At 34.8% G+C, this 12,072-nt stretch overlaps 1 protein-coding gene across 2 annotated transcripts in view; it reads right to left on the bottom strand.

The window, feature by feature from the left end:
- gus (splA/ryanodine receptor domain and SOCS box containing gustavus) overlaps positions 1 to 12,072 on the bottom strand; it is a 165,433-nt gene that overhangs the window by 114,785 nt on the left and 38,576 nt on the right. The window contains exon 3 of one of the 2 annotated variants that reach the window (XM_090394692.1): positions 3,427 to 3,571. The exons of the other annotated variant lie outside the window; for it this stretch is intronic. Within the exon in view, the coding sequence (XP_090250818.1) occupies positions 3,427 to 3,428 (2 nt within the window). The 5' untranslated portion in view covers positions 3,429 to 3,571. The remainder of the gene's footprint in view (positions 1 to 3,426; positions 3,572 to 12,072) is intronic. 2 annotated transcript variants of the gene reach the window in all.

Raw genomic sequence — 12,072 nt, 5'->3', positions numbered from 1 at the left:
AGGAAAAGAAGGAGTAGCCATAGTATTCAACACAAAATACGAGGCTAATCTTCTTGAATGGCAGTCAGTCTCAAGTAGAGTAATGTGGGCAAATATGAGAATGGGGAACTGGACAATGAGACTTATTTGTGCCTATGGTCCCACAGAAGGTTCTACTAAGGTAGAAGTGGAGGAATTTTTTGAGGCCTTAGAGAAAGCAACTGACACAATGAAAAAGGAAAAGTTGGGTCCTTGTTGGGGTTCTAAATAGCAGAGTAGGAAATGATTGTCAGACATACAAAAATATTTTGGGAAAATTTGGAGAAAAGAGCAAAGCTAATAATAATGGCAAATACCTGTTGCATTTCTGCTCAGGACATGGACTGGTTATTACTAACACCATGTTCCAACATAAAAATGTGCACAAATTCACATGGACAGAAGAGGCAAGGAATAAGAAAAGTGTCATTGACTATGTTATTGTTGATAGTGATGTTTTCTCCCTGGTGTAGGACACCAAAGTGTACAGAGGATTTGAAATTGGAAGTGATCACCATTTGGTCTTGAGCAGGATAAAATTGAATTTGATATTGAAATGAATAAAATGTAAGAAGGTTTTAAAGCAAATAAAAACTGAGAAGCTCTCAGATGTGAACTGTAGACTAAAATACACAAACATAATTGAAGAAAAAATGAAAGAGTTTGAGAACAGGAACCAAACTTGGAGATTCAGGGGCAAGCCCTGAAGAAAACACTGACTGATTCAGCCAGAGAGGCATGTGGTGAGGTTGTCTGTAAGGACAGAAAAATCAGAACTCCATGGTGGACACAGGAAGTTAAAGAGGCAGTGAAAGAAATGAAGAAAGCATATCAAAAGTTCCTGGCAAATAAGTCAGTTTGTGTTCTCAGAGAATACAGAGACAAATGTAAAAAAACTAAACACTCTGTAAACTAGCTAAACAAAAGTCATGAGAGAACTTTGGTAGGAACATAGAAAATAAATATCAAGAAGGTGGCAAAATATTCTGGAGGTTGTTCAAAAAGCTCAGAAATTGGAGGAAAGAGTGCTATAAACGGAATCAGAGATGATAAAGGTGACATGAAAACAGATGAAAGAGATATCCTTGAAGAAGCATGGAATATTTACTTTGAAAAATTGCTAAATGAAACAAGCAGTGATGAACAGCACAGTGGTAAAATACACTATCCAGGCATGCAGTCAGGAATACATATCCATACTTGAAGTAGTAAAAGCCATCAAAAGCCTAAAATGTGGAAAGGCAGCAAGAGTAGATGATATTTGACCAGAAATGTTCAAGTATGGAGGTATAAAAGTCTTTCAGTAGCTGCACTGCATAGTTCTGAGGGGCAAATTCCAGATGACTATATATAGGCTTCCATAGTGCCTATATATATATATAAAAAGGGAAATAAAACTGAATAAAGTAAAGATATTTCTCTACTGAGTGTTCCTGGTAAGATATATGCAAGTATACCTGAGAAACAGTTGAGAAGGATTGTGGAAGAGAAGCTTGGTGAAGAACAAGCTGGATTCAGGCCAAATAGATTTTGTCAGGATCAGATCTTCACTTTACGACAGATAGTTAAGAAATCATGGGAATATAGCAAAGACCTGTATTTAAGTTTTGTAGATCTGGAAAAGGCATGCCTAGACAGACGCTATTCAAAATGCTATAGTTACATGGTGAATGGGACATTATATCAAGCAATACTTAGTCTTTATTTCAGTTTTAAGTCAGAAGTTAGAATTGAAGGAAGTACAGGAAGATGGTTTAATATTAAATCTGGTGTCAGACAAGGATGTATGCTATCCCCTCTGTTATTCATTATCTATATGGATCACATTATGAAGACACATGGTATTAAACCTGATATCAAAATTGGAGATGATAATGTGAGCTCTTTGCTTTATGCAGACGATGTTATACTTCTAAATAAATCCACTACAAGTCTGCAAGATTCCGTGACTAAATTGAATAACTGTTGTAGTAAATATGGTATGAAGGTCAGCATTACAAAGGCAATGAAAATAGTCAGAAACATTGAAAATATCAGCTGCATTGTGAATGGAGAACCTATAGAACAAGTAAAACATTTCAGCTACTTAGGCACGATTTTTAGTGGAGATGGTAAATTAAATATGGAAATAGACAACAGAATCAACAAAGCTGATATGGTAGGAGTCAACTGAATAAATTTATATGGAATATGAGAGATATTAGTCAAAACACTAAATTAGCTGTATGCAAGATGGTGTTCAAGCCAATTTTAACTTATGGATATGGGAGTGGGTGAGAAGTAAAACACTTGACCAAACACTAGAAACCGAGGATATGAGAGTCCTGAGAAAGATTAGGGCATCAACAGATGGCATCAATGGCAATATCATATTAAAAAATGAGGATATTAGGAAAGAACTTGCCGCTGTCAGCATCCAGGAATGTGTTAGTAGAGTTAATCTCAGGTGGTATGGTCACTTATACAGAATGGGAGAGGAAAGATTAGCAATACAAGTGTTTTCTGCCAGGTTGGCAAGAAAAAGACCCAGAGGACAATGAAGATATAGGTGGATTGATATAGTAAAAAATGCCTTAGAAGACAGAAATATGAGATCTGATAATGTTGGAGTCTTGATAGATAACAGACTGATTTGGACGAAAATTGTAGATAGGAAGTTAGCAATGATGTAAATTTTTCATGTAGTATTATCATATCCTGTACACCCCTTGAGGGTATATATCAGGAATTTGATGATGAGAAAAATGGCTGGATTACCACTGAGATTACGTTAGAACAGTTCTAAAAACCTGAAGCCTGATCACACTGTTCATTTGTAGGCCTATCCAAAAGATTGCAAAATTCTTCTCATTCTTGACAACTGTTCGGCAAACCCCACCGTTGAACTCCTGTGTAATTAAGAGCGTTTATACTGTGTATTTACTACCCAACTGTACATTCCTTACCAATCCCAAGACCAAGGAATATTATGCTCTGTATAGGTCAATTATTGCTTACTTGTCATGAAATGTTTGTTAAATGTAAATACCTATATTAAAGAATTTAACATGAAAGAAGTGCTTTGGTTTCTTGCTAGTGATGGGGAGTAGGTACAAGTATCAACACTAAAACACACACACACACACACACACAGAGTTGTGGTCTGTCTTGATATTTGATAATTCTTGTGATGAAAATGTTGACAATGACTTTACAAGATTTAACATATCAAAGAAAGAAGTTGTTCTCAAGTTGCAAAAAAGTGTGACCTACTTCCGATGATATAGCAGTTAAGCTTAATGAAGAAAATCTGAAATAATACATATTGTTCTGAATCCTGATGTATTTCATTTAATTTTATACTAACGCATTTCATTTAATCACTTAAATCACACTTAATTTATATTAAATATTTAAATTTCTAGGTACATAGTAATTTAGAGACATGGGAGAAGTAAAATTAGTGAGTTAGGGGTGTACTGATGCATATTATTGCATGACATCGGTTAATCCAGCAAAACAGCTAATCCAGCAGGACTCTGGAACCAAGGGTACCGGAAAATCGATGGCGGACCTGTATTAAAAGTAGATATAGATGTGAGAGTGGATACACTTTACCCATTTCTTAACCAAATATGAATGCAATTACTAATACAAAAAATGTAACTGATTGCAATAACTGGAGATGAACATCATTATTAAGTACAACAAGCAAAATACAAGAATAAAAAAAAGAAATAAACAAAAAAGCTACAAACAGAAGCACGATTTAGAGCCAACAGGTCATATACAGATCAAATAGTACCACTCACAATAATAATAATATAACAGTCAATAGAATGGCAGTCAAATCTCTATACTTTGTTGATTTCGAAAAAGCTTTTGACAGCATTCATAGAGAAGCTATATGGAAATTAATGTCATTATTGCATACCATGTAAAATTATCAAGTTAAGAAAATTTATGAAAAATATAAAATACAAATCATATGCAATGGAGAACTTTCAGAAAAGTTTGAAATTAAAACACGTTAAGGATGCATTCTCTCTTGAACAATATTTCTGTTGGGTTATGGGAAATGAAATTTTAAAAGCACAATTGGAATACAACCGAATCCTAACAGAAAGTGCAACACGACCTGGATTTTGCAGGTGTGTATGTTTATTGGAACATATGAAGAAAAAAATAATAAAACTAAATGAAGAAACTTTGACTGCTGGATTAAAAATAAACTCAAAATTAAAATAATGCAAATAAATAAACAAAAATAAAACAGTACTGAATGGTCACATTTTAGAAGCAGTGGAAAACTTTAATTACCTAGGATTAATAATAAAAAGGTAGGAGCACAGAGAGCACAGAGAATTTTTAATGTTAGGGAAAACATACAGATAAAAAAAAGTTTTAAAAACAAAATCACATTATTTAACACCAATATTAAATCGGCTTTACTCTATGCATCAAAAACACAGACAGCAACAAAAGCAATTAGGTAAAAATTGCAAAGTTTTGTAAATAAATGTTTTAGAATAATTCTACATGTAAAAGGCCATCCCTGGAAGCTGTATAAAAGCATGGTGAATTATGATGTGGAGTAAATTTTTTTTAGTTGGAGAATTGTGAGTGAAGGAACACATTACTAGAATGCATTGTTAATGCAAGGAGTGTTAAGGATTTCACGGTTCAGTATAATAAATATGCTGTTATGAATAAATATGAATGAACCTCTCATGATGAGTTTGCTGAATCCAGTGTGTGAAAATAATAATAATAATAATAAAAAGGCCAGAAAAGATATTATTATTATTATGGACAACTCCAAGGAGTCCTTAGGCTCATCGAGGGAGGCCTTAAACATCACGTCAAGAACTATCCAACATTTGCACAATATCCATCATACTTTGAACTCATTCACAATCATGGCACCCACAACAGACTCTGGCAACCTATTCCACTCATTCACTACTCTCCAAACAAAAAATCTAGTTCTAACACCATTGCTAACTACTCTTATTCAGTTTCCATGGATGGCCCATCATTTTTTCCACCACAACACCTGTTCTGAAAAATTTCCTCTGAATTAATCTTGTAAAAACCCTTCAATAATTTATGTCTCAATCATATCACCTCTTTTCTGCCTATCAAACAGTTTCTGCAACCCATCTTTACAAGAACCTGAACTTTACAAGAACAGGTATCAAATCTTGATACCTGTTCTTGTAAAGTTCATTTCATAGACTTGCTACTATCTTGGTCTCTCCACCTCTCCTCATCACCAAGAAACCCTGGCACCCAGATCTCAGTGTTGAAAACAATAGCCATTTCTTCTCCTTGATCACTAGTGTCTGAATAAATCAACCTACAGTTATTTAGTCACCCATTTTGTCTTCTTAGTCTTCCCATCCCTCGTTCATCCTTAGATGGGTTGAGTCCCCTAATTAGAGGTTTAGAAATTTAATGCAGCTGGCTTACCATCCCTCTGATGCATCCCTCTAAGTGTAGGTATTTTATGTCCATAGATGTGTATTCACAAGGCCAGCATGCCCATTTTGGGAGATGAAAAACTCGAGTTCTCAGGAGAAAAAAAAAACGCACCTCTGTATAAGATCAGCTAACTCACTTATACTTGAAAAGTCCTGATAAAGGTTCAGAATCTCATCCTTGAATAATGGATGAGATTCTGAACCAGGTCTTTCCAACCAAAGGGCTTCACCTATACTGACTTACAGAAGCTTGTTCTTAGCCCCCAGTAATAATAATTATGTTAATATAGTACTTCTGTAATTTCTCTGCTAGCTATACCTCTTTTCCAATGCTGTGATATCCTAACCTTTTTGATGAGGGTGATTCAGTAGTAGGTTGTTCACTGTAAATCCTGGTTTCTTGATGAAAACAGTGGGGGAGAGGTGGGAGACCTTAAATAACAAGATAATGTCCCCACAAATATGACATTTGATGTGTTGCACATTATGACATGAATGTAGTTCCAGCCAATAAGTACTACAATTCAGTCGGCTTTCAAACTGACAGTCCATACCTGTTTATAAAACATTCAAATGGATACATAGTAATGGGTGACCCATGAGAAGGTAAAGAATGGACATTAGGTGAGAGGCATCAGTTGAGATGCCTTTTAGATTATAGTAGAGTTTTCATTACAGTTATCTAGCTTTGACAATGAAGAAACCCATTAGTTTATTCCTGCCACCTCCAAAGACCCATCATGAGAGAGCGTTCTACTCTACAACACTTTACCGTCTCCCTTACTACTAATTCTCCAATGTTGATGCCATCTATGCATGCCACCACCACCGTTTTTGCCTGTAAATTGTTCCTGATATGTTTCTATAGTTGACTTATTATAGCAAACAGTGCTATAATGAGTCAATAACAAATGAGTTATGAGTGCTATGCTATAACAAACTCACTCACTCACAAATCACTAATCACTGAGAGGTTCTGACCCAAGTCCCATAGCTACAATGCTATGGAGAAGTTTGCTATAGCAAACTATTTGATATAACAAAAGATCCCTGTGATCGATGCAAATTTATTATTGTTGAGCTGATTGTATATTTATATTAATACTAGCTTCTTACCAACAATTTTCCTTCAAATCAATCCATTATTTGTCATATCTTATATTTTAGTCTTCTAAGGATGTACTATTAACTGCAGCAAAACTGGCATCAAACAGTTGCTTTGCTAACCCTTCCTCTCCTGTTAAGGTAACAGTTAGCTCTTCACACTTTCTCGAATGGTAATGATGTCATATTTTATATAAAGTTCATGCCACACCATAACATCTATGCTTATTGTTTTATCTCTTTCCATATTTAATCTACCATCTTTAAATAGATGAAGTATGTTTTCTTGTTTTATAGGTTTTTCCACTGAGAATGCAGTTGTTACAGAACCTAAATACAGATCTTTATTATATTCTAATGGTTTATGAACTATTTATTTGTGATGAAGTAAAAATCAGGCTCTAACAATTCCTTCCAAAATTGTTCTTTCTGAAATTTATCTCCTAATTCCCCCCCCCCTTTCAGATATGCTTGTGAAATACTCAGCAGGAAAATTCACTCAGTAATTCCTTCCTTATTTTCTCTTTTTATAGATGGATACTTTGAGAATCCTAAACATCCAAAATTAGACCTAAACCATGCAATGTAGCCACTGTAAAACTTGTATTCTTATATATCTGAGTATTTCTGGTTGAATGCCAGCCACTCCAGTGCTTTTTTCACATTCAGGTTTCTAATGTTTTTAACTTTGGTATTGGTTATGTCCTCTGGACTGCATTCCTCTTGGGTATTTTCTACTTCTGTTCTTTAACTTATTATCTGATTTAAAATTTTTTAAGCTAGGAATCAGAGCTGCTTAAGGATCAAAGCTAAAAACTAGAGGGAGATCTAGACATGCCTTTAAAGAACAGTAAAAACCAAGTGGGACTTTTGAGATAACGTGTCCAATCTCACTTGTATGTTGTATGCTTCATTATTTGATATCCACGTTGATACCAAGTGAACGAGGATTTTTTTTGGGGGGGGGAGCTGGCAATGTGGGACTTAACTGACCAAACTATATTCTATATTAATTTAATTTAAACCAAAATAAAATGATGAAATAATACAATGAAATTTCATACTGGCTGGGCATATCAATAAACCAAGGCAAACCACGAAAAGTCTGCTACTGGAACAAACTCAACATCAGGAGAAATTAAAACAACATCAGCATCAAAAATATAAATAGAAAAGAAGTCAAACTGACACAAGAACTGGAATGGTACCATGTCAACATAAGAGACATTACTGAGATAAAGAGGAATAAAACAGGCAAGATTATGCTAAATAATAAAATCGGGCAATAGTGATCAGAGAAAGGGAGGAGTAGCGGCAGCATTCAAAACTCAACATGAATTTAAGACTTTTTGATTGGCAGGCAATTTCAAGTAGTGGATGCAGGCACATTTCACAATGGAGAATTGGAGAACGAAATTTATTTGTGCCTATGGTCTCACTGAAGGTTCTAAGTGGAGAAATTTTTCAAGTCATTAGAGAAGAATATTGACAAAAAAGAAACAAAAAGCTAGGTCTAGCTGGATATTTAAACAGCAGAACAAGAAATGAATACCAGACACATGGAAATGTTTTTCAAAAATGTGGAGAAAAGAGCAAAGCTAATTATAGTGGTAAATATTTGCAGGATTTCTGTTTAGGACATGCACCAATCATTACTAACATGATGCTCCAGCATGAAGATGTGCACAAATTCACATTGAGATAAAACAGAAAAGTCTCAATGAGACTTTTCTGTGTCTTCTCTCAATGTAAAGAAAAGAGGGAGAAGTCTCATTGAGCCAGAGAATCACAAGAAAAGTCCTACTGCTATGTTACTGTTACAGTGAGTGATATATCTTCATGATGGTTTGGTTCAGATAAAAGTAAACAAGGGACTTCAAATAGAAACGGATCAGCATTTAGTTTTGAGCAATATAAAATTGAATACATTGAAAAGAAAAGTGTGTAAAAAGTTTTAAAAGATCAGAGTGAAGCATCTTTAAGAAAGCAAAAGATAAACTGTGCAAAATTAGCTAAACAAAAGTCACATGAAGACTTTTGTAAGAAAAAGTAAGTTACATATCATGAAGGTGGCAAAATGGTCTGGTGGAGGAATTACTAATATGATGTTCCAACATGAAGATGTGCACAAATTCACATTCAGAGACGATTTATCGTCATTATCCAATTTCTGATAAGTACCTTCAAGGGGTGTACACGATACTACGCCAATGCTACATGAAAAGTTTATATTACCAACTTCCTATCAATAAGCATCAGACACCATCTGTTTTAGCTAATCTTTCTTCTCCTATTCTGTTTAAATGACTATACCACCTTAGTTGGCTCTGCTCGTGTATTCTTAAACGCTAATAACGTCAAGTTCTTTCTCTGATCAACTGATTCAGAGTTCTCATTAATTTCCCTCTTATTCCATATAAATTTATTCAGTTGACACACACGGTATCAGCTTTGCTAATTCTACTCTCTGTTTCCATATTTAATTTGCTGTCTTCACTTCAAATGTATCTAAACAGCTGAAATTTACTTTTTATATAGTTTTCCCTTTCAGAATGCAACTGATATTTTCAATGTTGAGCTGATTTGAATATCTCAAATTTGCTATCAGGTATGCCATTTTCCTTCATAATGTGATCCAATAGAGATTATTAATAACAGTGGAGATAGTATGTATCCTTGTCTTATACCTAATTTTAATTTCAAAGCATCTTCCTTTACCTCCAGTTCTAACTGCTGAAGAACTCAAATAAAGCCTATTGCTCCATATAATTACTCAAAGCATCTTCCTATACCTCCAGTTCTAACTGCTGAAGAATTCAAATAAAGCCTGTGTATTGCTCCATATAATTTGTATTTACATTATACATGTGTCCCTCGTTTTACGCGATTAACTGATTCTATGAAATAATTGCTTAACACGAAATCATGTAAAGTGAGTTGAATTTAGCATGGGTGAGATAGGAATAGGGGTTTCTTCAGAAGGATAAAAAAAAATGGAAACTTTTTAATGCAGAAGTAGGACTCAAATGCAGCTCCGATAATCCATGCTTTTTTATTTGACAGCCATACAACAGGCAAATCCTCCTTTGAATAGCCCTTGAGTGTGCATGGGTTTTCGGAGTGATATCAATGGTTTAGTTTTATGATCTCCAGATGCATTTCCTCCTAACAGTAAAGTGAGACAGTCCTTGGAAGCTTTAAAACCTGGGGCCCTCTTTTCTTGCACCGATAGAAATGTTCTACTAGGCATATGCTTCCAGAACAACCTCATTTCGTCGAGAATGAACACTTGCTGAGGCAAATAACCATGTTCCTGAATTACACTTAGAAATTTTGCTGGAAAATTCTCAGCAAGCCACCCAGCACTTGCAGCAAAAGATTACACTTTAGGATCAAGATCTATAGCATTCAAATCATCAAACAAACTTTTCACTTTAGCCTAATCAAGGTGGATAACGGAACAGCACGTTGATTTTCATGTTCAATCCATTGGGCCAACATCCTTTCCAATTTCTCCATAACTGGTGCCCTTATCTGTGTTATCTTAGTTGTCGACATTCTCGTCACATACAACTTTCTTTTATTTTCTCTGCTTGATTTCTTATTGTTCTTAAAGTTGATTCTGAAATTCCTGTAGCTCTGACTATGTCGACTGTGAGCTCATACCTCTTTATAACTTATAATTTTTCCTCCAGTGTTATAGCTTTCCTCTGTTTTTTAGTCTTGGAAGTATTTTTGATCACAATTACCTCTTTTCCCCCCATAATGTTTGCTTTGCAGAAGGCTCCAACAATGAAACTTACTAGTTCTACACCTTCTGTGTGAATGACATGCAGCATGATGCCGTCTTGTCAAAGCAGTGCACGCACAAAATCATGTGACCATGCACAAGGTGACTGTGAAATTGCTCCCGGTTGTGATTTTTTAAATTAACTTTTTAAAATTGAGTTATAGCGAAAACACGTAAAGTGAGATCGCGTATAACGAGGGATACATGCGATTTCCCATGATTTCTCAACTATTTGTCTTAAGAGTGCAAATCATGACAACTTCTGTTTAGTCTGAATCTAGCTTATTCTTTTCAAATTTTCACTTCCACAATTTTTCTCAGCCTCATTAAGTATATCTACATAAATCTTAGCTGGAACACTCAGTAAGGATATTTCTCCTCTGCAATTCTCACATTCAGTTTTAAGACTGGAGTTGAGCTCTCATAGTGCCTATTATCTGAAATTTGACTCTCTGATATGCTGTGCAGCCACTGTAAAACTTTTATAACTCCATATTTGAGTATTTCTCTAGTCAAATATAATCTGCTCCAGCTGCCTTTCTACACTTCAATTTTTGATGCTTTGTTCTGCCTCAAGTATTGATTATATACACACACCATACACAAGTGGTAAAAGAACCTATAGGATATCAGCCATGCATGGAGTAATTACTTTGAAAGACTTAAATGAAACATGTAGTGACAGAAGTGTTAGAAAATATTCAAGAAGAATGCACTCAGAAATACATATCATTATTTGAGGTAGAAAAGTTCTCTGAAATGCAGAAGGCTGGAGTGAATGATATCTGGCCAGAAATGTTCAAATATGGAGGTATAATAGTTTTACAGTGGCTATACTGCATAATTCAGAAGTCATGGTAAGAGGGTTGAATTCCAGATGATGGAGTAGGGCTCTAGTAGTAACCCATCATTAAAAAAAAAAAGGAAAATAAAAACTGAATGTAAGAACTACTTTCCCTAATGAGTATTACAAGTTAGATTTATGCAAACATACTTGAAAAGAGGTTAAAAAATTGGAAAAGAGAAACATGGGAAAAAACAAGATGGATTTAGGTCAAATAAGTGTTGTGAGAATCAGATTTTCACTTTAAGACAAACAATTGGGGGAATCATGAAAATATAACATGGATCTATATTTAACTTTTGTAGATCTAGAAAAGGCACATGAAAAGATGCCAAGAGGAAAGGTTTTCAAAATGTTACAATTACATAGATTAAATGGCACATTACACATATTTAGAGACCTATATTTAAGCTATCAGTTTAGAGCAGTGGTTCCTAACCTTTTTCCACTTGCATACCTCTTGTTTTTAAAATAGCTGTTTTAAATACTGACAATTTTGTTCAGTGCCTATTTAATGTAAAATAGTTTACTTTACTTGTTTTTCTGATAATTTTTTGTATACCCCCTATACGCCCTGGACAGCCGAGCATGTACCCCCGGGGGTACATGCTGGGCCGTCCAGGGGTACATGAAAAAAAAATCAGTAATGGCAGAAAAACAAGTAAACAAAATGCAAAACGTTAGTTATGGAATGATAAATGTTAAGTTTGAATCACTGCTATTTTAAAAACAAGATGTACAATTTATAGAAATGGGTTTAAAAGGGATACACAAGTGGAAAAAGGTTAGGACCCACTGGTTTAGAGGTACAAGAAGATGGCTTATCCTTCTACTTAGCTTTACTTTATGTAGAT

This window comes from Typopeltis vanoorti, chromosome 6, assembly GCF_054136105.1.
Source record: "Typopeltis vanoorti isolate ZY-2024b chromosome 6, IOZ_Tvanoo_1.0, whole genome shotgun sequence".
NCBI lineage: Eukaryota > Metazoa > Arthropoda > Arachnida > Uropygi > Thelyphonidae > Typopeltis > Typopeltis vanoorti.
Note: the sequence above shows the minus strand (reverse complement) of the source record. Positions and strands in the feature narration are given on the sequence as shown.